Genomic DNA, 27,331 nt, shown 5'->3' on the forward strand with positions numbered 1-27,331 from the left:
CGACCAAATGTTCGGTGCAATAGACGCGGTTGTTGCTTGGCAACAACGATTGCGCGACTTGAACGACGAACAGCGAACGGTGTACGATCGAGTGATGGCGGGGCCGTTGACGACAACCGCAACGTCCAGAAAATGTTCTACGTCGACGGGCCAGGAGGCACGGGAAAAACGACTCTATACGGATGCCTAATATCGTCGCTTCGTAATAGACAACAAACGGTGTTGAGCGTGGCATACACTGGGATCGCCGCATCCCTCATGGAGGGCGGCATGACGGTGCGCCCGACTTTCGGATTGCCATTGGGAACACTGACCGAACAATCTACTTCGAGCATCATCATGCAGTCTTTGCGGGCGCTAAGGATACGTGAAGCTTCACTGATTGTCTGGGACGAAGCGCCCATGTCCCCGGGCCTACAATTCACGGTGGTCGATCGTTTGCTCGAGGACATCATGGGATCGGCACTACTGTTTGGTGGTAAACCTGTTAGCTGGCGACTTCAGGCAGATATTGCCCGTCGTTCGCCGGGAGAACAGGAGCTCCATCGTCATGTCATCTATCAAACGCCACTCATTGTGGAGAGAGTTTGAACAGTTTCGGCTGACGCGGAACATGCGCGCCGACAATGACGCAGACTTCGGTGCTTGGCTACTTCAGCTCGGTAAAGGTCAACTGCCGTCGGTCGACGGTATTCCGGACACTATCAACATCCTACCGCAACTGGTTTGCGACGTTGTGGATTTGACCGATTTCGTCTATCCGCAGCAAATGTCGTTGGCCAACGTCGACGAGTTCGCTCGGAGAATCATACTATGTCCCCGCAACGAGGAATGCCACCAAATTAATTCCACAGTGCTACGACGCGTAACGGGCGCTGTAAGAACGTACTACGCCATAGAAACAGTGATGATCGACGACGCCGACGAAGCGGCAAACTACCAGACAGAGTTCCTCAACGATCTGCATCCGAACGAGCTTCCGTCGCACGAGTTAACGCTCAAGGTCGGTTCGATCGTCATGTTGCTTAGAAACATTGATCCGAAGCGACAACTGTGCAACGGGATGAGGTTGGTGGTCACCGAACTGCGGAGACACAACTCCAAGGCGAGGAGGTTGTCCGGCGCTGACGACGCGCAAGAAGACATCATCTTACCCGCTGTTTCGATGACTTCCGGTGAGGAAGACGATTTGCCTTTTCGAATGAAACGGATTCAATTCTCGGTACGGTTGTCGTTTGCCATGACAATCAACAAGTCTCAGGGTCAAACGTTCGACCGAGTCGGTTTGCTCCTGCCGTCACCCGCCTTCAGCCATGGACAGTTGTACGTTGCGTTTTCAAGAGTGAGGGACGCGCAATCAGTTAAAGTCAGCATGTATTGCGATGGAAATGGTCGATTCGTCACCAAGAATATCGTGTATGCAGAATTTCTCTGATGCGATTACAGGTAGCTATATAATTAATGTAATTATACAATATTCACCCAGGGGAAAATGTTATCCCCAAGGGGTCTATATGACCTCCTCCGGGTCTTTGTGACCCCCTTGGGGTCTATGTGACGGTGCGGAGAGAAAGAATAAAAAAACTAGGATACTTAGGGCCTAGATTTTTGTATGTATTATTCTATACAACATACGTAGTGTTGTTTGTATTCCACCAGTTATTGTTATATACCATGTTATAAAATTGCCATTTCATTTATAATTTAAAGATGCACCTAATAATAATCAAAATACGTGTTCATTTATTTACACTTACACTGCCACAGCAATTCCATATAATATGATTTGTAACAATTTGTTTTTATATAATAATTTAATTTGTATTCATTTACATACATTATACTCTATATATACATGTAATGTGTGGTTTGTATACTACCGACTATTGTTACATACATATATCATAAAATTAACGTTGGATTTGTAATAAGTAACATTTTGTATATCTGTAATAATGTTATATAAATATGCATCAAATAACAAATACCTGGTAATTTATGTATTTATTTATTATTTATTATTATTATTCATATATTTATTTATTTATATGAGTATTTTAAACACAGTTTTTAATGCCAGAACAATCTAAATAGTTTTTACTTTATCTACACTACTACTATACTACATCAGTAATATAATGTAATAATTCTATTACTCAGCTTTAGGTTTTTTTTTTTTTTAAAAGAGAACAATACTGTTCACATAGCTTTTTACCACTTATTTTTACATTCAACTGTTGTGTGATTTAATAACTTCTTGACCACTTTATTACAATGTTCTAAAGTTCAATATCACCAATACCGAATCAGATATTACCGTCAAACCGGCCAACTTGGGACGTGTGTTTAACTCGGGCCCAAAATATTATCTTTTAGTTTTACCTCCATAACGGTATCTTATCAATTAATTAATGTAATACAAAATTCAATATCTTAACAATTTTAACAATATTTAAAATCATTTTGGCAGTGTTGCAGCATCAAATTTTGTACATAAGTATTAATTTTTATTAATTAATTTTGTGTTTAATGTCTATCGTTTTGAAAAGGTCCGAAAACTTACACTAATACTCATTGAATTAGACGTTTTACATAAAAATTGATGATAAAAAATATGTTCCGACATCTGTTAAATTTACTACTCTATATTGTAAATTATTAATTATAATCCTGCATACATTTCTGTAAATTACGTTTTACTTATTTAGTCAAACTTGAGCCACTGTTATTCAAACCCAGGTTTTTTAATATTATTTACATATATAATTGGAAAACCAACATTTTTTTATTTATTTTTTAATGTTAATATTAATATATTAATAATATTTGAGAATTTTAAATATTGCCCCAAGTTGGTTTAAGTATAATATATATATATATATATATAATTATAAAATAGGTTTTTCATAAGAAAAATATGAGTGTCCCATGTTGTCGAAATTCAGTACAACCAGGGACATGCAGACAAAAAACAAAATAACATAGAAGGAATAATTTGTATGGTTCAAATGCAACAGAAATTAATAAATCAAACCTTAACTAAAAAAAAATAATGTTACGTTGAAAATACCTCTAGATTAATTAATCTTAAAGTTATTTACAATAGAATTTCAAAACTGACCCAAGTTGGCCTGTTTGACGGTATACATTTCAAAACTTCACCATTTAAGTAGAGATATATCACCCATTATGTTATTGTATCTGTGTATAATCTGTTGTACCTTAGACATAGGCAAGAAACTAACATATGGAAAAAAAAAGTTTTTATTCAGCTGAAAAATATAAAATAAAACAAATTAAATAAAATACGTAACAAAACATGAAATTCAATGGATATTGTCCAACTGAAACTTACAACTTCCATTGCTCAGTGCATCGCCTACAATTCATAAAATTGGTAAGATTAGTTTCTTCTCAAGCAGCTATTAGAAATGTATATTAATGTACTTACATCGCTTACTTCCACCGATGCCATCGCCGCGGTCACCTGGGCCACTTCGTGGTCGTCCGCCGGTAGTTCCCGCGGCGGTGGTGATGGAATAACTTCCTTTTGATGTGGCGGTGGTGGTGGCAGCCCTTGGCGAATAGGTGTAGGTGTATGTGAGACTAAGAAAATTATAAAAATTAATAATAGAACACGGAATAATAGTGGTCGTGGTAGAACATAACACACACTCACCGGGGAATCTTTAATCATAGCCCCTTCTTGTGGCACTTGAAGCAACCTGAAACACAAATTAGATGGTACACATTTCATTATATTATTCTAGAATTTTTATTTTTTATGCATTTACTCACGTCGCTTCTCAATAATAGTTTTACTCTTATAACGCTTCCGGACCCCCCCCCCCCCCCCCCCCGGAAGCGTTATAATTATTTAAATCTTGGGGACGCGAGTATACAGGTGCGTTAAACACCTGTATACCGCTCCCCGTGTAGGTACTTATGTACAATTTTGTTCACTTTCATTCTAAAACTCAACAATAAAACGAATTAATATTAAAAATAGTCATTTTTACAGACACTATTCTATTTTTGAGCCGTGATTGGTTGGCTATGCAAATTAATTATCAAAATGTCATGAGGCGGATTTCGAACATTGGTAAAAGGTTAACAAATACAATTTTTTCCCTAAAAAAATTAGTCATGCACTCAAACAAAATCAGAACTCGCACCCAACAGCAATTATTGAGTATAATTAGCCATTAGGTACCTATAGTGAATTCAACAAAAACTTGAGTTTTCAAGCATCTCATAATATTCTAGAAGTGTTAGGTGTTTCAGTTAAGAGGATACCCGCATATAATATTATGTTGTCTCCGTCTTACACACGTGCGACATAGTTAATTTTCGTTTGCCAGTTTCAATAGTGTGCTATTAGTTTTTCAGTGAATTGAACTATTATTAATTAAACTTTGCTAAGAAAATATCTGTGTCCTCTCGATAGACTTTTTACGACATTTTAATTTTTAAACGAAGTATGTGTATGTAAAATATAAAATAATTTTATAAAATATTTATAAAAACCAATGTTAACAGCGCACTATTTAATCTGGTTAACTGAAAATCACTACGAAATACAATTTACATTCATTCAAATGCACACGTGCCGATAGTCATACATTCCGGCATCATAAACAATTAAACGACATTGAACGTAGGGGTATTTAAATATTGATCGAGATTGAATTCAATATATTATATAAGTATTAAAAATTGTTTGAGCATAAAACCTTTTACTAAGGAAAGTTAAACATTACATGAAAAAAAAAAAAGGGACACAAGGCCAGTCTAAGAAGGTATAATAAGCAATTAAATACGTTTACTTACTTGGTCAGCGTCCAAATGTTAAATGAAATATGTCCGGCGTTCGTCACCGATCATACAGCCTGTCCGCAAAAAAACGGATTTTCCATCACTCCACTAAATTAGGTACGATGCCGGTCGTATCGACAATCACGCGATAACGTAAAAGTTTCGTATGAGAGAGATCGATAGTGAACACAGGTAGACAGACAGAGACCGTCACGATAAATGCGCCTTTGTTTTTTTATAAACGATAAGAATACAATTTCAAGCCATAAATAAGAAAAAGAGACTATCTGGTATAGTGATAAATGGTATTTGTTGAAAAATGTATCCTTTCTTTTAGATCGCTTAAAGTTACATTTTGTTTTTTTTTTCTTTTTTCATGACTGCTTGTTATTTGACACCGCCAAGTAAATCCATCAATGCATGTCACATCTTCGCATAACTTCAAATAATGTCCACGGTCACATGTGAGTTGGTTGTCAGGTGCTATAAAATCCCACTGTTGTAACTGCTTAATTAATTACATTGAGAGAAACTGGACGAGACGTTTTATTTTCAAATAAATCGTATATTTCGATAAAATTTATAATCGACATTTTTTTATTATTTAACACTAGACATCTTAAACCACTTAACGACACGGACTGATAGTTAATCGTACTTTAACTTCACCTTTATGATTATAAACTGAATAGAACGAAAAAGTTATGGAAAAATAAAATTATAAATGCATTTTTTTACGCACCCATGCGTATTAACGTAAAATCGCGAACTTCGCAAATTTATAACTTCAAAACTAATCATTTCCGAAAATTTATTTTTGCACCATCGTTCTTAGACTCGTCGAATTACTTATGTCTCAAAAAAAAAAGTCAAAAATTCGAGGAGCCGCTAAGCCAGATTTGTTCCAAAATTATAAATATATTTAGTATTATAGTATAGGTACTGTTACCTTAATAAAAACGCAAGTTAAATTTAGGAGATGGTGACAGCAGTGTCACAAAGAGACTTAATGAGATACTACCGTATGGCCCAATATGTAGAGTCCAAAAAGTCGAGTGCCGAAACTATTTACTCCGTAATTACAGCCAAAAATAAATGGCCTTATCCAAGCGAACCGCCGACTACCCGATTGAAATAGGGAAAAAAATATCTGCAAATATTTTAAGACTTAGAACTGATATGACATGTGCTATACGTTTCCGTAAATTAGAAAACAAACCTTTATATCATAAAGTTTTCGGTAATTAAAAAACACATAATATGTTGTACATGTTTTTATTTGCTAAATTATACATATAATATGTACAATTATTTTAGGACTTAGACTTGATATAGCTAACGCACCAAATCACCGTATTTTTGAAATCCACGAAAAATGTTCTGCATACTTTTATAAAAGATCTGGTGTTCCGCAAAACATTCTTTTAGAAGGAATTTCCAAGTTGAAATCAATTAGACATGAAATTGATACAATTGTATCTAGATTGTCAAATAATGCAGAAAGTTTGGTAATGGATGTAGACAACAACGCTTGCGATCAATTCAACAGTGTAATAAACAAATTTTTAGGTAGGAAAAGAATAAACTTTACACAAAAAATTTCGCACTCTACTCGTGTACAAGCTGCTGTTATCAGTTCCAACTCTGGAGAATATTTAAGATCGGTTAAGAAATATGTAACACATAAAAGCCCAGGTATTTTATGACACTTAAATTTAAAAAAAATATTATATTATATATTTATAAAGGTAATTCAAATATTAATTTATATGTAATATCTTGATCTTTAGGGAAGGTTAGTAAACATTTTTTGCGACGAACACTGGCGAAACGTTATACGTGCCCGAAAAAAAGAAAAAGTAGTTCAAATGAACCAAAATTAAAATCTAAGCGGACAAAAAGAAGTAATAATGCAGATGAAGATTGGTCATGCAGATCCTCTCGACAATTAAAAATATGTTAATGATGAACAGTTTATAAATGAAATGAATGAATTTGTCAGGTTTTTATATTATTGTTGTCAATACAAATATACTTATTTATATTCATAGTATATTATTCAACTTCTATTATTTTTAACATTTTTAGAAAGTTGGGTAAAGTTGACCGTGTGCTCATCGAAAAAGAAACCAGAGACCAGGCTATAGTCTGGCTCACGAAAAGTGGCGGCTGCGCGCAGCGCACCTAGTGGACTATTTATTGTAGTGGTTATTAAACAACAATTTAATTAACCGCTCTTATTCAAATACGCTTGTATATATTATATTAATTGATAATAATAACAAAACAAACATAATAATATAATATATACAGTACAAAATAATAGCAAAAACAAACATAATACATACTGTTGCCGCCGCAACATAACAAATATAAGATTAACCATAGAAATAAGATATCGGCCACGGGGGAACAGCTGGTCACACACACACACACACAATCACCGCTGTAATCATTGTTTTATTTTTGTATATATTATTCAAACTTGTCCAGTGAATTATTATGTAATTGTACCTATAGTATTATTATACATAATTATTTTTACTATCACCGCGTTATCGCACTTCGCCGAGCTGGCTCCGCGAATATTATTTAACACGGCCGCCGCGATTTTTGTCTCGTATCGTACGTCTTTCAGCGAACACCGACGTTTGCAAAATAATTATTTTACTCCGTTTTTTGCTCTAATAGTAAAGTGTCAATATTATAGATTTTCGTCGTAACGGTGACCAGACACGAGTCTATTATACGTCTATTCGTATATTATTATAATATCTCTATATTATATTATGTTATTAATTATTATTGTGAGCCATAAGGGCAATACCTACTTATTACATTATTATTTTTGTCATTTGCGTGTATTGTACCCATATTATAGCACAGGACCAGCTAGCTAGTCTGCGCTCCACATTATTTTTATTATTATTTATTTATTTATTATACACATTTAACTGTTGGGCCAAAAGGGCTATAGATATTTTATATTATTATTAATTTGTTGGCCAGAAGGGCCACATATTATCTCATACGAGCTTCGGCTCAAATAGCTGTGTCAATACATTATTATTATTTCGGTTGGCCATAAGGACCGGTCATTTATTATTATCATTATATTTTTATTATTATACATTGTTGGACCAGAAGGGTCACATTATTTTCATAGCGGCTCCAATAGCTTTTTTATTATTATCATTATATTATTATTATTATATATTTTTTACACGTTTGTGTGGTACTGTGAGTTTTTAATATATATTTTGTACTGCTATTATTTAAATCTGCGTATTATACAGCAACTTAACTATCAGAAACCGTGTTACCATTTTTTATTAACTATTTGTTTAATTGTATACACACCCACATATATACACACTTAACACACAGATAATACACATAATTACACTACACGCATTACGTAGTTCGACAGTATTTGCCCGGCGATCCCGACCACTGCTGTTCGAACTATTACACCATTACACACCCAGCTAGTGCTCGCATATTTAAGACCTAGGTGTTAGTGGTGAGCGATTATAAGGTGTCCTGGGTGCGCGTATTATCGTCATAGGCTCCCGGCCTGTACACATACAGTACAAAATAATAGCAAAACAAACATAATACATAAGTACAAAATAATAGCAAACCAAACATAATACATAAGTACAAAATAATAGCAGAATAAAAATATACTTTACAAGTGAATATAAATATAATATGTAATAATTGCGAATTTCTGAACGTTATTCCGAATTTGCTTCATCGTCGCTGGACTCCCAATCGCTGTCATCAGGTAACAATGTCAAAATGATTGGCTCCAATATACTGTCCCTCATAATTTCTTTATCATTGTCTTGGTCTTGCAATGCTTCGGCATATCTCACACACTTCTCCCAATCATGTTGAGTAACCGAATCCAGTGCTTCGTGAGTCAACTTTTCTAGATCAACCATTTTAAATGTCTTGTTGTTTTTCGCCACTTGGTTTTTTACCTGGGCCCATATTAGCTCAATTGGATTGTATTGGCAATGGTACGGTGGAAGTCGAATTACTTCGTGGCCCATTTCCAATGCCAATACATCAAATTCATATTTTTTTTCAAATGGGATCAAAGCTTTAACTCTCATTCTCAGTTCAGCTAGATTTTCCAATGGTGAAAAATCGACATTTTTTTTGGTCAACCAAGCCTGTACATCTGCTTTTCGAGTGTGACTTTTGGGAAAATTATCGACGAGGGTTGAATGATAGGATGCATTATCCATTACAATCACTGACGGTTCTTCAAGGCTGTTCAACATTTGGGTGAACCAAGATTTGAATACTTCAGAATTCATTTGGTTGTGGTAATCCGTAGAATTGCCAGTATTACTGCGGAAAACCAATTTTGAATTCTGAATGTTCATTGTTCCATACTTTATTCAATGTTCCATACTTGGCACACCCTGCATGAACAACTATTAGACGTCCACCTTTTCCAGTAGGGATTTTCGGACCCACCATATCATCATGTTGCCATGCAATGCTCCTAGAATGATTTTGATTCACCCATGTTTCATCCAGATACACAATGGGTCGAGAATCTTTATTTTGGCGCATTGTACAAATTTGTCTTAAAAATTTACATCTGAGCGCAACTATATCGTTACGCTCCATCAAAAATTTACGACCGTCACTGCATTTTTTGTAAGAAAATTTTAAATTCCTAAGTAGTCTTTTAATTGAACTCAGACTTCCTGAGTAATTAATTTTGCTCTTAACGGCATTGAGTATTAATTGTGATGTAGGATACTCACCCCTGTCGTAAAATTCATGGACTGTCCTCCTTACCACATCACTGTCGAAATCATCCAACTCTGAGACATACTTTGCCCGCTTGTATGATTTACGTGGAGATGAAAAGAAGGGCCCGACTCGGGTAATTCATCAGTTTTTTTCACTTCAGAGCAAATACGCTGAATGGTGCGTTTCGATATTCCGCAAGCCTCAGCAGTAATGTCTTGCGTTTTTCGAAAAAAATTGGCGTCAAGTTCTTTAGATTCCGATAGTTTTTTCAAAAATAAATAAACACTATACACTATTTTTTTACTTTGGCTGTGTAGATCTTTATCTTTAAACGACATTTTAATGTAAACAAAAATAACAAATATACTAAACACTAGGTTTAAAAAAAAAACGAATATATTTTAACGTAATAGGACAGTAAACAGCAACACTGAACACGCTAAAATGCAAAGAATGCACAATTCCACAAGCAGATGTGGATACAACTAAACATATCATACATGCTCCCCTCTATGACCATCTGTCCCTTATACAGGTTTTAAAACATTTAAACGAGGAATGTGGTACATAGGGATGCCCACTGTTTGAAAATGAACAATAGCGCCAATAGTTCGTGCTGCGCCGCCGCCGTTCCGGATCGCAACAATATAATGAGAACCACTGTCTACACCAGTGGTTTTCAAACTGGTGTGCCGCGAGTATTCACTAGGTGTACCGCGGTTTTTAAGTATGGAAGAAACTGAATTCAACTTTCATGGGGATGAAGAGTGGTGGACAAAGTCATCTTTCTTAACTGATTTGTTTGAGCATCTCAATAAACTAAATTCAAGTATGCAAGGTCGTGATGAAAATATACTAACATCGTCGGACAAAATTATGGCTTTCATCTAAAAATTGAATTTATGGAAAACTAAAATTAATCAAGGTAATTTAATCATGTTTCCACGTACTTTTTTGCTAGTTGCGGATGACAGCATTTTGTCATTAATAGTCAAGTCTATCACATTGTTAGAAGTAAAAATAAATAAATATTTTCCAAGTATTAATATTAAAAATTATGACTGGGTACGAGACCCTTTTAATGTGTCTATTAGTGACTTGGTTGATTTAAAACTTGTTGAAGAAGAAAATCTCTGTTCAATTAAAAATTATCGAACATTGCAGTTGAAATTCAAAAAGATCACTCTCAATAAATTCTGGATATATGTTTCTAAAGAATATCCAGAGATATCTATAAAAGCACTGACTATTCTTTTGCCGTTCTCAACCTCATATCTTTGTGAACAAGGGTTTTCAGCGCTTACGAATATAAAAAATAAAAAACGAGAAAAACGAAAAAAACTAAATTCAGTGGAAGAAGAAATGAGAGTATGTATGTCAACTATTCGTCCAAGAATTAAAAATATTTGTAACACCCATCAGGCACACATTTCTCATTAAATATACCTATTTATAAACTACACTTTTTTTTGTAAATCAATTTAATAACTAATTATACTGTAATTGTAATATTAATAAATAAATAAATAATTAATAAATATTTGTTATCCCATCAATCACACATTTCTAATTAAATGTATATAAAAGTATAATTAATTCAAAACAATTTTGTTCGTCTAAAAAAAGGTCAGTGTGCCGTGAAAATGTTTTGAAGTGTACGGTGTGCCGTGTATAAAAAAAGTTTGAAAACCACTGGTCTACACGGTGGGTGAGGTTCGGGGTACGGCGGCGACCAGCCGCCACTTTTCGTGAGCCAGACTATAGTAGTGAGTTATGGAAGCGGGAAAGACTATCGAGGCTAACAGGTAGTAATTTTGTAAAAATACAGTCAATATTGAATATTGTATTCTAATTTCACATCCAGGTAATAATAATTATTATTTTTGATATTTATTTGATGTTCTATCAAAATAAAAAAACCACCTTAGTACAATTTGGCAAAGATATGGAACAAATTGCTATAAACAAGTTCGAAGAAATGTCTGGTTTTCAAGTAAAGCCTTGTGGATTGCACATTGATGAAGAATACCCGTACCTTGCCGCTAGTCCAGGTTAGTTTTTTCAGGATTTGTTATGCTTAAAATGTTTGACCATAGTCTGCAGTATGTACCCACATAGCTCAAATTATGTCGATAGTAATTTATTTATTTATACAAATAACAATGTTTTAATAAATATTTAGATGGAGTCATTGACAACGATAGGCTAATTGAAGTTAAGGCTCCTTATGCGGCTAGAAGTACAATAAATTATATTCAAGCAGTAGAAACTGGAAAAGTATGTACCTATACTTACATATAAGTATCCTTTTGTGTTGTACTATAAACAGCTGTGAAGCCTTATAAACTATTTACTGGGTTCGAAAAATTAGATATGATTAAATTAATCACTTAATTGTTTTACAGCTGAAATATTGTACGGTCGAAAACGAAAAATTAAAATTAAAAAAAACAACATCTATTACTATCAGGTACAAGGACAGTTACATATCACTAAAAAAAATTGTGTTTTTTCATTGTATAGTACTCTCCTTAATGGATTTCTGTGGGAGAAATAAGTTATGATGATAACTTTTGGACTTCTAATATGGAAGATAAATTACAATCATAAGTACCACAGTTAAGTATTAATAGTGATTGTAGTTAAAGAATAAAACATATTTTTGAGTATAGATTTTACTGGAATTGCTTACTGCCGGAAATCGTGGATCCAGCATTTAAATATCGACTGTTAATTTCTGACATACGAGATCCAAAAACATCTACCGTTAAAACTCCTAAAGCAAAAAAAAAATTGTTATAATAAAATCAACCATTTTATTAATATTTATTGTAAAATAATTATTTAAATAAAATGTTGTATGTAAATGTAATATTGTAATTTGTTATAACCTAATATTGTATTTTCGAGTACTTTTTATGTAGCAGTGCCAAGGTTCATTTCGAAATTTATTGCTGAAACAAATGGGATTTTGAATTTACGTACATTTTGTTTTTTAGTAAAAAGTAATATTTTTTTATCCCAAAAGAATGATTAGCAATAACCTATACTAGTTATAGCTTGTTATTAAATTATATTTTACGATAGGTATTATATTTCAATAAGTAATAACGCAATAAATACAAATCAAGGTATGTTATAATACAGTTTATACAATCTACATATTGGTACATGTATTTGTGTAAATAGTGACTTAAATTATTATCGTTAGTTTATGGATACGCGTGGAGATATAAAATATTACGGCAGCATTTACGTGTATGAATTATATAATGATGCGAAAGATCTTAGACGAACGTTCATACAATAATAAACGGCGCTCCCGAACGAAACTCGTAGTAGTGGGCGTAACTTAAACGCCACGCGCTTGCGGATCGTGAAAACACCTAACAGCGCGTTCTGTTAGCCGTTGTATACGTTCCACTTTGGGTATGACGTCCTCATAAACTTATTATTGTTACACCAGTTGATTGTATAAGTTTCAAAGCATGTTTAAAAAGTTCAGATTTTTGAGATCTATTGAGAGTATTAACTAAAAAATATCCAATTAGTAGCTTCCAATTTCCATCAACTGAAACAACCATAAGAACAAAGCATTCTTTGGCAATGGCATTGGTCATTCCATTGCCTAAATCTACACGACCATAGTATGTTTCAGTTGAACAGCCATCTTATCCATCATTAGTGCACAATAAACCGGGTTAGGTGAATTTTTACTTTTAATGTTAGTGATTTTATGGACGTTTCTGTAAAGCCTGGATTGGCATACATTAGCATACCATTTACTAAGAGTACGGTGGTGTTGTAAAATAGTGTTAAATTGCTATCGAACATACTCATAAACTCTAACTGATAAAAAGTGCAATGATGAGGCAAATTGCCTAACAGATGGACTATATTTTTTAGGAACTTTTTAATCCAAATGTTTACTAGCCCAATTAGTTATTCAATCTTGATTATTACCAAAAGATTCCAAAAATTAGTGTAGCCAACATCTTCATTTATGAGGTTTTTTGTAACTTTTCGATAATTTCTTTTATTATTTTAATTTTCTTTTTCATCCTTCGAACTGTTTGCTGTACACATTTGAGCTTCAGATTCTTAATAGCAAGCTCACCCGTTAGCGACCGAATCCCATGTTTTAAGAAGCGACGACGTGGAGTATCTGATGAATTAATCTTGTGCGACAATGTGGCTGTCCGTGCGACGACGTCAAAGGGAATAGATCTGTCGTATCTAATATTATATATATATCTATTAATATTCAACGACAAAGTGATTATATATTATATCCTTGTGGTGACCGCGTCATCATGCGCATTGTCACCTGTGACTATTTATTGGTAATACACGTCTTGTGTATACATAGTTAAGACATCGAATCTCCGGGCCAGGTAACGGTCATAAGTCGGAAAAAAGGGATACCTAAACAACATAATTGTTATTTCTTATTACGTTCCGACATGCGTTGGCATATCAAGAACTATTATTTTATACGTATTCGTATTTATTTATGCCAAATTAAAATCTCAATATTTTTTCGATTTAATTATTATAATTTACCGCTGAATTATCATTGTCTTAGAGTGCAGGAGATCGAGATCGATGCGAGCATTCGTTAAAATGAAATATTATCAAGCGAGACCAAGTCGTGGAGCAAATTTCAATTTTAATTGGTCTTGTTAATAGCACTAAGAGTAAACACTCCGATATCACCGTATTACAATCGAGAATCGATGATCTTGAAATTTTAATTACCGACGTCCGGCTTTATCAAGATTCTATTTTTCAGGGGACACACCACACACTTGTTAATTGAACTGTTACTTTTGGGCTTTGACAGTTTTCTATAGCAAAAATAAAACCTGTGGTGGCTATAGGCGTAGTTAGGGGGGGGGGGGGGCAGTCTTGTACTTTTTTTTAAAAAGTATTCAAATACGTATTCCGAATACTTTTATTTGTATTTTTTATTCATTAAAAATACTTTTTTCCTATCCAGAAAAATAGTTTTAAATTTGTGACATAACATATGATAAATCATGAACATTAATTTTATTCTTTGAACGAAATATAATATTGGCCCATTATATGATTATTTTTATAAACACCAATGTGTGTAGTAAATTGAAAAATATATAAATATTTTTGTATGTTATCATCATTAATTAGAATATAATTTATGTAACAAAATAGTTTATAAGAATATTCAACGTTTTTAAAAACAAATTTGATTATGTTTAGATAATAATATTGGGTTTGTTAAAATATATAATAATAAAATATTATATGTATATTATTATGTATGTAGATCCTTTTAGTTATATTTATTATAAGACAAAATAGCTACCTAAATCTTTAAAATCCGATTTATGATTATAATAATCAGTTTAATACTTTCATTTTTTTTTTAATATTTTTACTTATTTTAGACTTAAAATTAACAACAATACATAAAAGCCATCACTTAAAGGACCATCAAAGTGTAAATGTTTAAAGACATCTCCTGTATTTTGATTGTCATTAATTGCAAGTTTACCAAACAAAGTAAATTCTTCATACCGTTTAATTACTTGATGTAAAGGTTTAGCATGACTTCGTACCATTTTTTTAACGTTCGCATACAATTTTCATATGGAAAACAAGAACAATTATCGAGGGGCTCAAGTTTAGAATAGTCATCACAAAGATGAAGAAGCCCATGAATATTGTGTGATAAAAATTCTTCTCCATAAATTTCACTTCTGTACGTAATAGCTTAAAAGTGTATTAATGAAATGTAAAAGATGTTCGTATATAATATAACACTTATAGAGACATGAAAACAAAAAAAATTATCATAACACTCTTCACTTATTAAAGACTGGAGAACTACCGGACCGGTGTACAAATGTTGTACAGATGTTAACTTTTCTGTGCCCCAATAAAGACCCACTAAAAATACACGTGGTAGGTTGATATTTTATGTTCAATAGCCCAGTACTAAGTAATAATACTCTGTAATAACTTTTCGCCAGAACCATCATTACTACTGTCTGAATCAGAAGAAAATGTAGAAACTAAAATATTATCTTTTTGATAGTTTTCAATTAAATCTGGTCAATCTCATCACTGTCATAATTTTCGGTATTTAAATTAATAGAATAACTTATATTTTCAACATTATTATATGATATTTCAAGATCAGATGTATGCTCATAAGACGTGTCAGGCTTGTTGATAACATTAAAATGGTCTTCATTAATTTCACTACTTTCGATTGCTAAACCTAACTCCTCACATTCTTCCAAACATTTCCTACGTTTGGTGGACTTGCTTAAAGGCATTTTATTTAAATTCATATTGTAAACAACAACTTATCTTTTGTTTAAAAGTTGAAAACAAAATTAAATAAATACTAGGTAGTGTTACGAACCCACGTTTTAAGTAGTCATATATTAACTATGTACAGCGTGCCGCACGTCTCTAATAATATTTGACACTATAACTAATAAGGCAATTAGTATAGTATAACATGCAGAGGTCGTTGCAAAAGCGTAGAGAAAACAATTAAACTATATAAGGTGTCGTCACACGTATCTTTCCTGGAAAGCCAACACCCATACGCAGAATACGAGTCGACCAGCATACCAAATACGAGACCCAAACTCTGTCTCATGACCGAGCTTAGCCACTACTACAACCACCCACTCCAAAGGACACAATCATATATATAGAAGCCCAGGACAAGGTTAGGTTCTGCGTTGATGTATATATCGACGTCGGTTGGGACGTGACAGTAGTAACTAAGCCAATTAACTATATAAATAAACTATTAAATACCTACCTACTGTAATTACATTTAATAGTTATCTGTATTTTACTATAAAACACAAATTACCAACCTAATATTAAAACGTAATTAAAGTAAAATTAAAATTCGTAGATACTCAGTAAAAGTGTATACGCAATAAAAACTTTAGACGGCTTGGAGAAATACACGACAGGGGCAGATGTAACTGTTTTTCTGTGACAATAAAAATATATAAAGACATTTAATTAGATTTAAAATATAAACAAATAATTAGCTTGGATAATTTTTTTTCAAGATTATTTTTTATAACTTATATCAAGGTAATTTATATTTTTTTACTCGTAAACAATTAGTAAAATTAGCAAAGTATGTGTACTTACCTACTGTCAATAATATAATACTATATAATTATTCGATCATATTCTTCTAAACTTAGTAATCAACGAATCACTATGTAACGGACAACGACCGAGGAACATTTCAATATAAAAATTTAAAATGCAACAGCGGACAATAACGGATACGGGAATCGGTATATTTTACTATTTTCTGCCAGTCACCACCATGGATCATAGACAAGAATACTAATGCCATGGAATGCTATGGATATTATAAGAAATTAAGAACTTCTTCTAAACCTAACCTATAAAACAATATTTCAAAAGAGATTAATATTCAATATTGTATTATTAAACACGATTTAAGATAATGCATCTAGAGAATGGTAAACGAGACGACCCCGCCTACGTGGCAGTAAACAATTTCCGAATACGGGTAAACAAGGATCTAACATCATGATGGTTTACGCGCTCGTTTCCTAGGTTCAGACTTCAAATCATAGGTACCCAAACGTAAACCGAATCAGTTGATCGAGTTTCGCTTCTATTGTAGTTCTATGATATTATCTTATATTATCTAATAGATATTATTATACCGCTGTCGTGACCAGTTCACGTTCGGCGCATAGAGTAGTATCCTACTCTATGGTTCGGCGGCGCGCATTCCCCACCAAGAACCGCCAGTTCGTGACGAGCGCACTACTACAACTAGTGTTACGTGTGTGAAGTTGGGGGACCAAAGCTAGGGGACTAATTCTCGGACGACTAAGTGATAAGACACCTTGTACGTTTTGTTGCATTTCATATAAGTTCAGGGGTGCCATAGTATTGCACCGAAACCGTCAAATAGATGTCGCCCTATGTCACACAGTAATTGTAAATTGTTTTAAAAGTTATTTTAAAATAATGGAAAGTTAGGTTATAAATTCAAAATTCCTCTAAAGACTATACAATCTAACACACATTGTTCTGTTTATCTTTACATTAGCTAATAAGAGTTTAAACATGTCATTTATCTTGAATTATTTAAAACATCACTTTTTGCGGAAACAGGTATGTATAAACTACTGTCTATTGTACCGAATAGTTTAACCATTGTTTGGAAATGTAAGTCTTTTATTCATTATGTGATGAGTAGTTACCTGAGTCACTAATTACTGTATTATGATTTTTCCGTCGTATGTTTACATCACAGTTTATAGAACCATATTTATTGTAAATACATTAATACATGGTATTAATACATTTATTTGTAATTTAATATAAGAATGTAATGCTTAAGAACTATTCAACTATGTACAGTGACGCATTTAGACATTTTGCACCCCTGTGCAAAACAAATTAAGAGGCCTAAACCACGGGAAATATGGGAGACATACCTCTTAAATTGTTTTTCCTCAAAAAACAACACATCCTTAATAGTTTTATACAATTTTGTATGTATCAGTAAGTATTATATTACCAAGATGTTTTTTGCATACTACATGAAGATCATTTATCCATTGTACATTAATATTTCATTGAATAATTACTAATAACAGTTACTTTTTAAATGATTATTGGATACTGTAAAATATGATGAGTAACTTTATAGCTTATAGAAATGTATATTTTTTAATTGAGTTTCAGCATGAATAGCGGATTAAAATGCATATGCTGTTACAAAATTAATTTGATGACAAGAATAATTCATTTATCCATACATTTACTGTCAAAGCATTATGATCTATGACAAGAAATCATCGTTGAATCTGTTATTAAACACAATACTGTTGTATCCTTTTCACATTTTAGATTTAATACAATCAAATTTATATTGTTCAAGGCAACACATTTTATAAAATGTTATTATTAAAGCATATTACTTAGAATGGTAATTACTAGGGCTCAGATTTTTATGTATTTATATAACCAAAGTAGGTATTTATACAACAAAAATATGTGCTAAAGAATTCAAAATATGTGTTATCAAAAAAAATAATTATAATTAATAATGTAACCAAACTAGTCTAAAGTAACCTAACCAGACGAGTGTTGTAGACTGGAATTTAGTATGGAGGGAGAGGTTTCATAATAGTTCAATTTTACTTGATAAATAAATAAATACATTTATATACTTATTTATATGTTTGAAAAGTGTTACTTGTCAGTACAGACGTGGTTATTTTTTTAGAATGAATAAATTATGAAATTAACTTAGATTATGTTTGTTTGAAAATATGAACTAATTATCATAGCACACTGATCTACACTTAATATATTTGACATTATTGTATCTGTTTGTAATAATTAATAATCAACTTTATTTAATATTTGTATGCTTAAATTATTTTAATTGTAATAACTATGTCTGCTATTGTCACAGTATTCACAAGCTCAATGGCGAATTAAAATAGGAGTGTATAATTTTTGAATATAATATATTTTTGTAATTTTAAAAATTAAAACCTATCTATTTTATATTTTTCAGGTGTTGTGATCCTGCTTTTTCCAAACGATTTCCGCACAGCAGCCTTACCTTATTTACAGCAGCATCACATCAACTCTTATAATAGTTGTAGTTAGTATTAGTGGTAGTTTTAGTTTTAGCTATAGTTGTAATAAAAAAAAAAAAAAACGGGGTTCTCCCACCCCCCCTAAAAAAAAAAAAAAAAATAGTTGCAGCTGTAGTTTAAAAGAAAATAGTTGTTTTAGTTTTAGCTGTAGTTTAAAAAAAAGAAAATAACCCAAAAAAAGTAGTCGTAGTCGTAGTTTTAATTAAAAATAAAAATAAATTGTAGTTTTAGTTTTAGCTGTAGTTGAAAAAAAAACCCAAAAAAAAGTAGAAAAAAAAAATCCAAAAAAAAGTATTTTCAGTGGTAGTTGTAGTTAACAAAAAAAAAAGTAGTTCTAAGTATAGTTTTAGTTATAATATTAGTTGTCGAAGAGGGTAAACTCAGACAGCTTAAAGTGCCGACGAATTGTTGTTAATTCCGACACGAAATAGTCGAAGAGGGTAAACTCAGACAGCAAAAAGTGCCGACGAATTGTTGTTAATTCCGACACAAAATAGTCGAAGAGGGTAAACTCAGACAGCAAAAAGTGCCGACGAATTGTTGTTAATTCCGACACAAAATAGTCGAAGAGGGTAAACTCAGGCAGATAAAAGTGGGAATAAATTTGTAATTCAGACACAAAAAAAAATTATTTATAAGCTTTAAAATGAGTTTAGAAAAAAAATTGGATGAGGTAGCTCATTATATTAAGACTCAATATCCAAATTTAAATTTTGGAAATGTCTCAGTTTCTGACAGTTGTGTAATTAATATTTGCAATATCATCTTTAATAAAGAAAATGATAATAGTTTAAAAAAATCAATTGCAAATGCTATCAATAGAAAAACTTCATCTCTTCATAAACGTATTGAAAGTATGAACAATGTTGATTTATGTGATGGGTCAGAAATGAATAGTACAATAATAAAATGTATTGAAAATTGTAACTATACGTCTAGTGATTTCTTAAATTACAATAGTATAATTCTAAATGCCATATGTAAACACATTAAAGTAGCTGCAAATCATGTCAACCGTACTAAAGTGTATAGGAAATTTAAAAAACACTGATAATATGTCTTTGTGTAATCCATCAGATAACACAAACAATATAAATTCAAATAGTATTTATTTTAATGAAAATTCTAGTATTGAAAATTGCATTTCATATTCTGATCACACAGAGCCTGAACTTGTGCATAAAGACCACGTTTCACTTGAATACACAAGTGTATCGCCCCAAAGTGATTGCAGTTGGATGATAAGAAATCCACTAATACCTTGTAGTACTCCAATTCTACCACAAAGCATAAGGGTTGAATCTGATTTTGTCACACCGAGTAAATTGGAATGCAGAAAAAATGTTGGACTTGTGCCAAGTCCCCTTAAAAATGCCTATTTTAAGAAAACCCCAGTTAAGGCTGGTGTTGTGCTGTGTTAAGGATGGGGTACGTTTGTAACATTTTTTTTTTTTATGAAATTTCATGGAATTACTGTGAAAGTCAATGTCTAATATATACATATTTATAAAGATTATAAGTTATTTAAAATGAGTGCAATATCTTTTTTTTTTTATTTTTATTTACAATAAGGTACTCCTAGCTTATCGAAAATGTTACAATTGTTCCCAAACTCAGTAGGGGAGTACCTTTGCTGTATTAATTTAATATAATACATAATTAATAAGTATTTACATTATACATTTGTTTCAATAACTGTAAGAAATAATAAAAATTCTATTGATCAAGATATATGAAATTTTATATGACTAATGCCAAGTTTCGTGAATAAAAAAATATTAATTCTAATTAATTTGTATCTTATAAAGTATTGATGTATTTAATTTTATTTTACATAGCTAATTATTATTATTTGATCGTTTGATTATTTATCTAATAATGTCAAATATTACATTAAAAATATTAAAGCTACCATCTAATATCGATGAACTTATGTACTATTTTCAATTTTAAACATCGTAATCATTAAATATTATTTAATATTTAAATATTTTTATTTGTATTTTTGTATTCATAAAAAAAATACTTTTTACTGATCCAGAAAAATAGTTTTAAATTTGTGACAAGACATATTATAAATCATGAACATTCAAATACTTATTCAAAAACTAACAAAAACTAGTTGTGAAAGTATTCTAATAGTATTCAAATACTTTTTAAAGTATTCGAATACGTATTCTTAATACATTTATTCGAATATGTATTCCGAATACAAAATAAAAGTATTCTTTTCAAGACTGCAAGACACCTACAAATTAGTAACTCCAATTAATACACTATAATGATGACCAGGAAATGAAAATACACTGAATACATTTTTTTTTTATATTTTATATTATATTACATCATATTACATGTTAATATGCTGCTCTTCTTGTTCTTGCTGTTGTTGTGGTGGCTGTTCTTGCTGCTGTTGTTGTGGTGGTGGTGGTGGCTGATTTCTCTGCTGCTCCCGAGCAGCCAGGGCAGCTTCTTCTTGCAATTTTCTGGCGTACGCGATAGCTGCTTCGGCAGCCTCAGCGACCGGGTCTCTGGTGGCGGCGGCATCCACGGCACGACATTGAGCGGCGGTATGACCCCGCTTGAAACAAACGGGGCATTCTAGAAAATCAAAGGAATCGAAATTAAAACATATTATCCATGATAAAATATTAATTTGTTTTTTAATTTAGACAATTTCAGAAAAATTAATCATTTCATTCCTTTAGATTGGGAGACATAAAACATATTTTAAACAAAATGTTATAATGTACGAAGATCAATGTAACTAGATAATTAAATAACATCACTGTTTAATTTATAATAATAAACATGAAATAAAAAATCAATATTTTATCTTTGTGTGAAACCAAAACAAAGTTAATGCAACCAAAGTACATACAAGAACATTTTGAATAAGTTATTTTGTATAGGTCTACTAAAAAAATGGATAGTCAACAGATAGATAAAACCTCCTTTCCCCGAATACAGTGATACGTATAAATTATATAAAAGATTATGGTTATTAGTTCAAAATTCAAATCAATTAATTAGCTACTTAGTAAATATTGAATACCTAAGTATTAAAGAAAAAATTATTTACACATGTTTTAGGCATTGTGAAGGTGGCGTATTACATGTAAAATTGACGTATTGATGCATCTCAATATAAATTTTCGGTACATAGAACTAGATTATAAAAAGGTGGATAAGTGGATGTCGCTCTGCTGTACAGTAGGTTACAAGTGGGTCACTGTAATGGATGGTGTTAAATTTGAATTCAATGATATAATATCATTGTATAAAAAAAACGTCAGCCTATGATATTACAAAGTATATTTGATGATATTATTGTGAAAAAAGTAATTTATATATAACCTATTTACGCGGAGCCTTGTTTTAAATTTTAAATCCTTAGCCATAAAAGTTAAACATTTTATACATTTTTAACTAACTACAAAATAATTAATAAATTATAAATTTGATAAAAAAATATTGTGCCTATGTATTTTCAATATTTTTCAACTGCTATTAGAATGATATATCAGGAGCCTTATATTAAAATTTCACGCTTTTTTACCCAACAAATAAAATTTTATTGGTATTTATAGAAAAAAAAACTAAAAAAATTGAAAACTGACAATGTCCGTAAAAGGCTCAAAAAGAGTCAAAATATTTTCAACATTTTATCGTGTATAGAAAATGCTAATATAAACATTCAGTGAAATTTTCAAGTATCTACAGTCATTCGTTTTTTAATTACAATAAAATAAGAAAATTGTTACATGAGAAATCGAAAATGTTGTAAAAATATAAATTTCAAACGCTCATAAAAATTTAATTTAAGTTTCTTGTAGACATTTTTTTTTTTGATAAAGGTAGACAAACTTATGAGTAATCTTATATTACATTTTCAAATCTTAGATTTAAAAAGAAAAATTTTTATGAATTCTCAACTCAAAATAATTTGCTAATTTTCGTGATTTTTCAGTATTTTGTCAACATTTGAACTTTAAATGCTTATAAATAAACACTGTGACTATGGATTTTTAATTTTTTTCATCTGCCTTTGAAACAATAACTTAGGAGCCTTCTATTCAATTGTCAAGCTCTTTTACTCACCAGATAAAATTTTATTGATAATTATAGAAAAAAATACTAAAAAAATTGAAAACTGACAATGTCCGTAAACATTTAAAAAAGTTATATTTTCAAAATTTTATCGTGTATAGAAAATGCCAATATAAACATTCAGTCAAAATGTCATGTCCCTACGGTCATTTGTTTTAGAGTTACACCAAAAACCACAATCGATTTTCTCGAAAACAGATTTTGCGTAAAAATTCCCGTTTTTCTTAATTTTTCTTTTGTTTTTCACGTCACTTTTGAAAACTACTGGGAAATTTTTACTTTTGACCCCCCAAAGTACCAACTAGATTCACTTTCCTATCAGAAAAATTACTGTTGAAGAAAATCCAAGCACTTTTACTGTCCTAAAAGGTGATGACAGACACAAAAATAAAAAATAAAAAAAAAAACACACATCATTGTAAAATCAATACATTTATCGCTTCGCTCAGAATCTAAAACTATTAGTTGGTATTATATGATAATACTAGCTGAATTACCCGGCTTCGCCCGTGTGAAGTTTTTGTTTTATCAAAATTAAATTCTAAAATCAACACAAATTGTTGTGTTTTAAAGAAGAAAAAATGTATTTTACTTAATGCTATCAAGTGCTAAAAAAGTAGTAGTTGCTGAATTATAAAGACAACAAAAATAATAATAATAGTATTTACAAATGATACTAATGATTCTGATACACATATTGTTATTAAAAAATGTTTCTATAGTTATATATAACTTTTTTTATGAATATTTACAAATGATACGTAGTTGCTCAATTCTAATATGGTTTAAGTCAAAACCTCTTGGTATACTACATTTAGAGTTTTATTTTGTGGTGCATAAACGTACAAATGGTCAGGTCTTCCAACTCTAGAAAATGCCACATACAATTGTCCGTGTGAGAAACAGTTATTTTCTAAATCTACACCACAATAAGTTAAAGTCTGACCTTGAGCTTTGTTTATTGTCATTGCAAAACAGACTTTTATTGGAAACTGAACTCTTCTAAACTTAACTGGAAAATTGTTGGGGTATAATGGTATTTTCGGTAAAAATATTTTTTCTCCCTTAGCACATCCGGTCAAAATTTCAGCTTCGATTACATTTTTTGTAAGAGAGGTGACACAAAGCCTAGTCGAAATGCGATAAACGTGTTACGACCGACGAAATGTATTATTATTTTTAGTCAGTGTTTTCTATACAACTCATTAAATAGTTTATTATATAGCCTCGGAACAATTCATAACACACACAAAAAAAAGGTCAGAGTCCAGGTAGACGGAAACCTTCGGACCGCCGTGCCGTACCGTATTTCCCGTTATCGGCCGACTGCTATTGTTATTTATTATATGAATACAGATATACAAATTACACGTAAAAATTTATTTTTGCCAATTACAACCCTTTAAAATCAAAATTTTGAAAATCGGGCGACGTGGTGACACTCACGAAGGTATTTGGAACAACTTTGTGAAAAAAAATTGGAAAAAAGTTAAATAGCGTCGTCACAAAATTGGTACATAAAAAAGGCCTGTTCTTTTATATATATAAGGATATATACTTACTATTCCTGTTGGGAGTCTTACCGCCGCCCGCGCCACCACGACCGCCTCTGCCACCACCACCACGGCCACCACCACCACGACGACCGCCGCCATAATTATATATATATGTCGTCATCTAAACATAAGTTAAATTATAGGCATAAAGTTTAAATAATAAATGAGACAAAATATTTCAATATTTATATACTTTTTATCAGGGCCTTGCACCCGAATCATTTATTCGGGTTACGGTTGCTGGATGTATTTGGGTGTTCAAACACCCAAATAAAAATTTTAAACAAACATTTGGGTTTTCAAAACTGTTATTATTCGGGTTAATATTGGTTAATATGGGTGCTGAGAAATCTGGATAAAACAGAACTTTTGATGACCCCCCCCCCCCCCCCAAAAAAAAAAACAGAAAGTGTTCATGTTTATGTTATTTATAATAAAATATAAATGTTTTACCCAAATTCGCAACGTTTGTTTTTAACTAAACTAGGTTAATTAATGTACAGTGGTTACCTTTTTCTATGAACTATAAGAAATAAGACAATGGGAAAGTAATTATTTAACTACCTATTCGTTTTATTATAGGCATTAGAGTCCACGTAACTCATTTTTTTTTTACAATATAACATGTCTAAAATCTAAATAGGTACTGGAATTAAATAACATACTAGCATATTTAAAAAAAAAAATTGTAGGTTGTACGGGCCGGGAGCCTATGACGATAATACGCGCACCCCGGACACCTTATAATCGCTCACCACTAACACCTAGGTCTTAAATATGCGAGCACTAGCTGGGTGTGTAATGGTGTAATAGTTCGAACAGCAGTGGTCGGGATCGCCGGGCAAATACTGTCGAACTACGTAATGCGTGTAGTGTAATTATGTGTATTATCTGTGTGTTAAGTGTGTATATATGTGGGTGTGTTTATAATAATGAATAATAAGGAAAAATGGTAACACAGTTGCTGGTATAAATGAGTTGCTGTATAATACAATAATAATAATAAATAACAAATAATAAATAAGGCAATAAATCACAGCAACACAATAATGGTGTAAAAAAATATAATATAATGAATCGCAGCCCTTATGGCTAAACGAGATACATGTATGCTATTATGGCCATTCTCACCCAAAACAGAATAAATTATATAAATTAGCCCTTCTGGCTCAACAGAGTTAAGGTTTAATATTATGTGCAGCTATGTGAGCTGTAGGTATATAAATTCGTTAAATAATATTACAATAATATGTAGTCCTTATGACAAATCAGAATAATGATAAATTAATAATACTATGCGGCCCTTCTGGTACAACAAATAATAATTATAATACGAAATGGGTAATAGTAAAAATAATAATAGTAATAAGAATAACTCACAATTTGTGGAGCGCAGACTGGCCAGCTGGTCTCATACTTCTGCTATAACAATAATGTATAAAAAAAAGACAACACTGGCGATACGCACCGGGTAATGATAATAATAATAATAATAATATAACAAGAATTTTATATAATAATTCGTGGCGATTCGCGCCCACGATACAATACTATTTACTATTAAAAAGTTTCCATAGGAAATATCAAAATTAACATAGAAAAAGGAAAAAATCTATGTAAAAAAGCTAACAAGATAAACAACTTATCAGCATCTTAGAAAAGTGACACATACACACGTAGCATTGATCGAGAATCTGTAAAGCTCAGTAGATACATTTGTGAATTATAACGGTTTAATTGTACTTAATCTTAACTGTGATATAAATCATGGCTGTTAGAGGTAATTATACAATAGGCAGGTTCACTAACAATGATGGAGTTAATATGGCGAAGTATGGAGTTTCCAGAGCAGCATCTGTCTATGAGGTCGAAAGAGTGGAACCCATTGTAGGCCCTACAGGAGGATGGGGTGGGACTAGGAGGAAATTGTTCTTCATTCCATTACCTGGGAGAAATGATGGTGAGGCATTTGAGAAAGCTTTCACACCTTTATTAGCTGCAGCATCATCCAATACTCTAATGTCACCAACCGATTGTATGACTGTCTTCCTAAATATGTTCCGACTATTGGCTAGAGCTAGGGACCCGGAGTTCAGACAGGCATTTATTAGAAAAGGCTTCGAGATAATAGACTTAGATAGAACAACTATGATACAGTGGTATCATGACTTACAGCTACGTATAAAGAGTATGACTGATGAACAAATTGCAGAGTCAGGGTTAAAGGATGAGGAGCTGGAAGCTTTCATGATGGCTGAATTAAATAACCCTAACATTCTCCCGGCAGATTCTGTCGACAGAGCTGACAATGAGATAAGACTAGACCCGTCAGTTCTAATAACCATCATGGGGATTTATACAAATTTGATAACAAAGAAGCTGAATAAC

At 32.0% G+C, this 27,331-nt stretch overlaps 3 protein-coding genes across 3 annotated transcripts; 1 reads left to right on the forward strand and 2 right to left on the reverse strand.

Moving 5' to 3' along the window:
* The first annotated feature begins 613 nt into the window (after positions 1–613).
* On the forward strand, positions 614–1,435 carry LOC132947084 (uncharacterized). Its single transcript, XM_061017284.1, has one exon. It carries the CDS (start codon positions 614–616, stop codon positions 1,433–1,435), a length of 822 nt encoding a protein of 273 aa, XP_060873267.1.
* A 7,120-nt stretch (positions 1,436–8,555) lies between these two features.
* On the reverse strand, positions 8,556–9,146 carry LOC132947096 (uncharacterized). Its single transcript, XM_061017296.1, has one exon. The coding sequence runs from the start codon at positions 9,144–9,146 to the stop codon at positions 8,556–8,558; it is 591 nt and encodes a 196-aa protein (XP_060873279.1).
* Positions 9,147–21,627: 12,481 nt separating this feature from the next.
* Positions 21,628–25,064, reverse strand: LOC132947105 (uncharacterized). Its single transcript, XM_061017307.1, has 2 exons — positions 24,950–25,064; positions 21,628–21,878 (listed from the first exon to the last, which is right to left on the reverse strand). Exons 1-2 carry the CDS (start codon positions 25,062–25,064, stop codon positions 21,628–21,630), a joined length of 366 nt encoding a protein of 121 aa, XP_060873290.1.
* Between the last annotated feature and the right edge of the window lie 2,267 nt (positions 25,065–27,331).

Source organism: Metopolophium dirhodum, chromosome 1 (genome assembly GCF_019925205.1).
Source record: "Metopolophium dirhodum isolate CAU chromosome 1, ASM1992520v1, whole genome shotgun sequence".
In the NCBI taxonomy this organism is placed as follows: Eukaryota; Metazoa; Arthropoda; class Insecta; order Hemiptera; family Aphididae; genus Metopolophium; species Metopolophium dirhodum.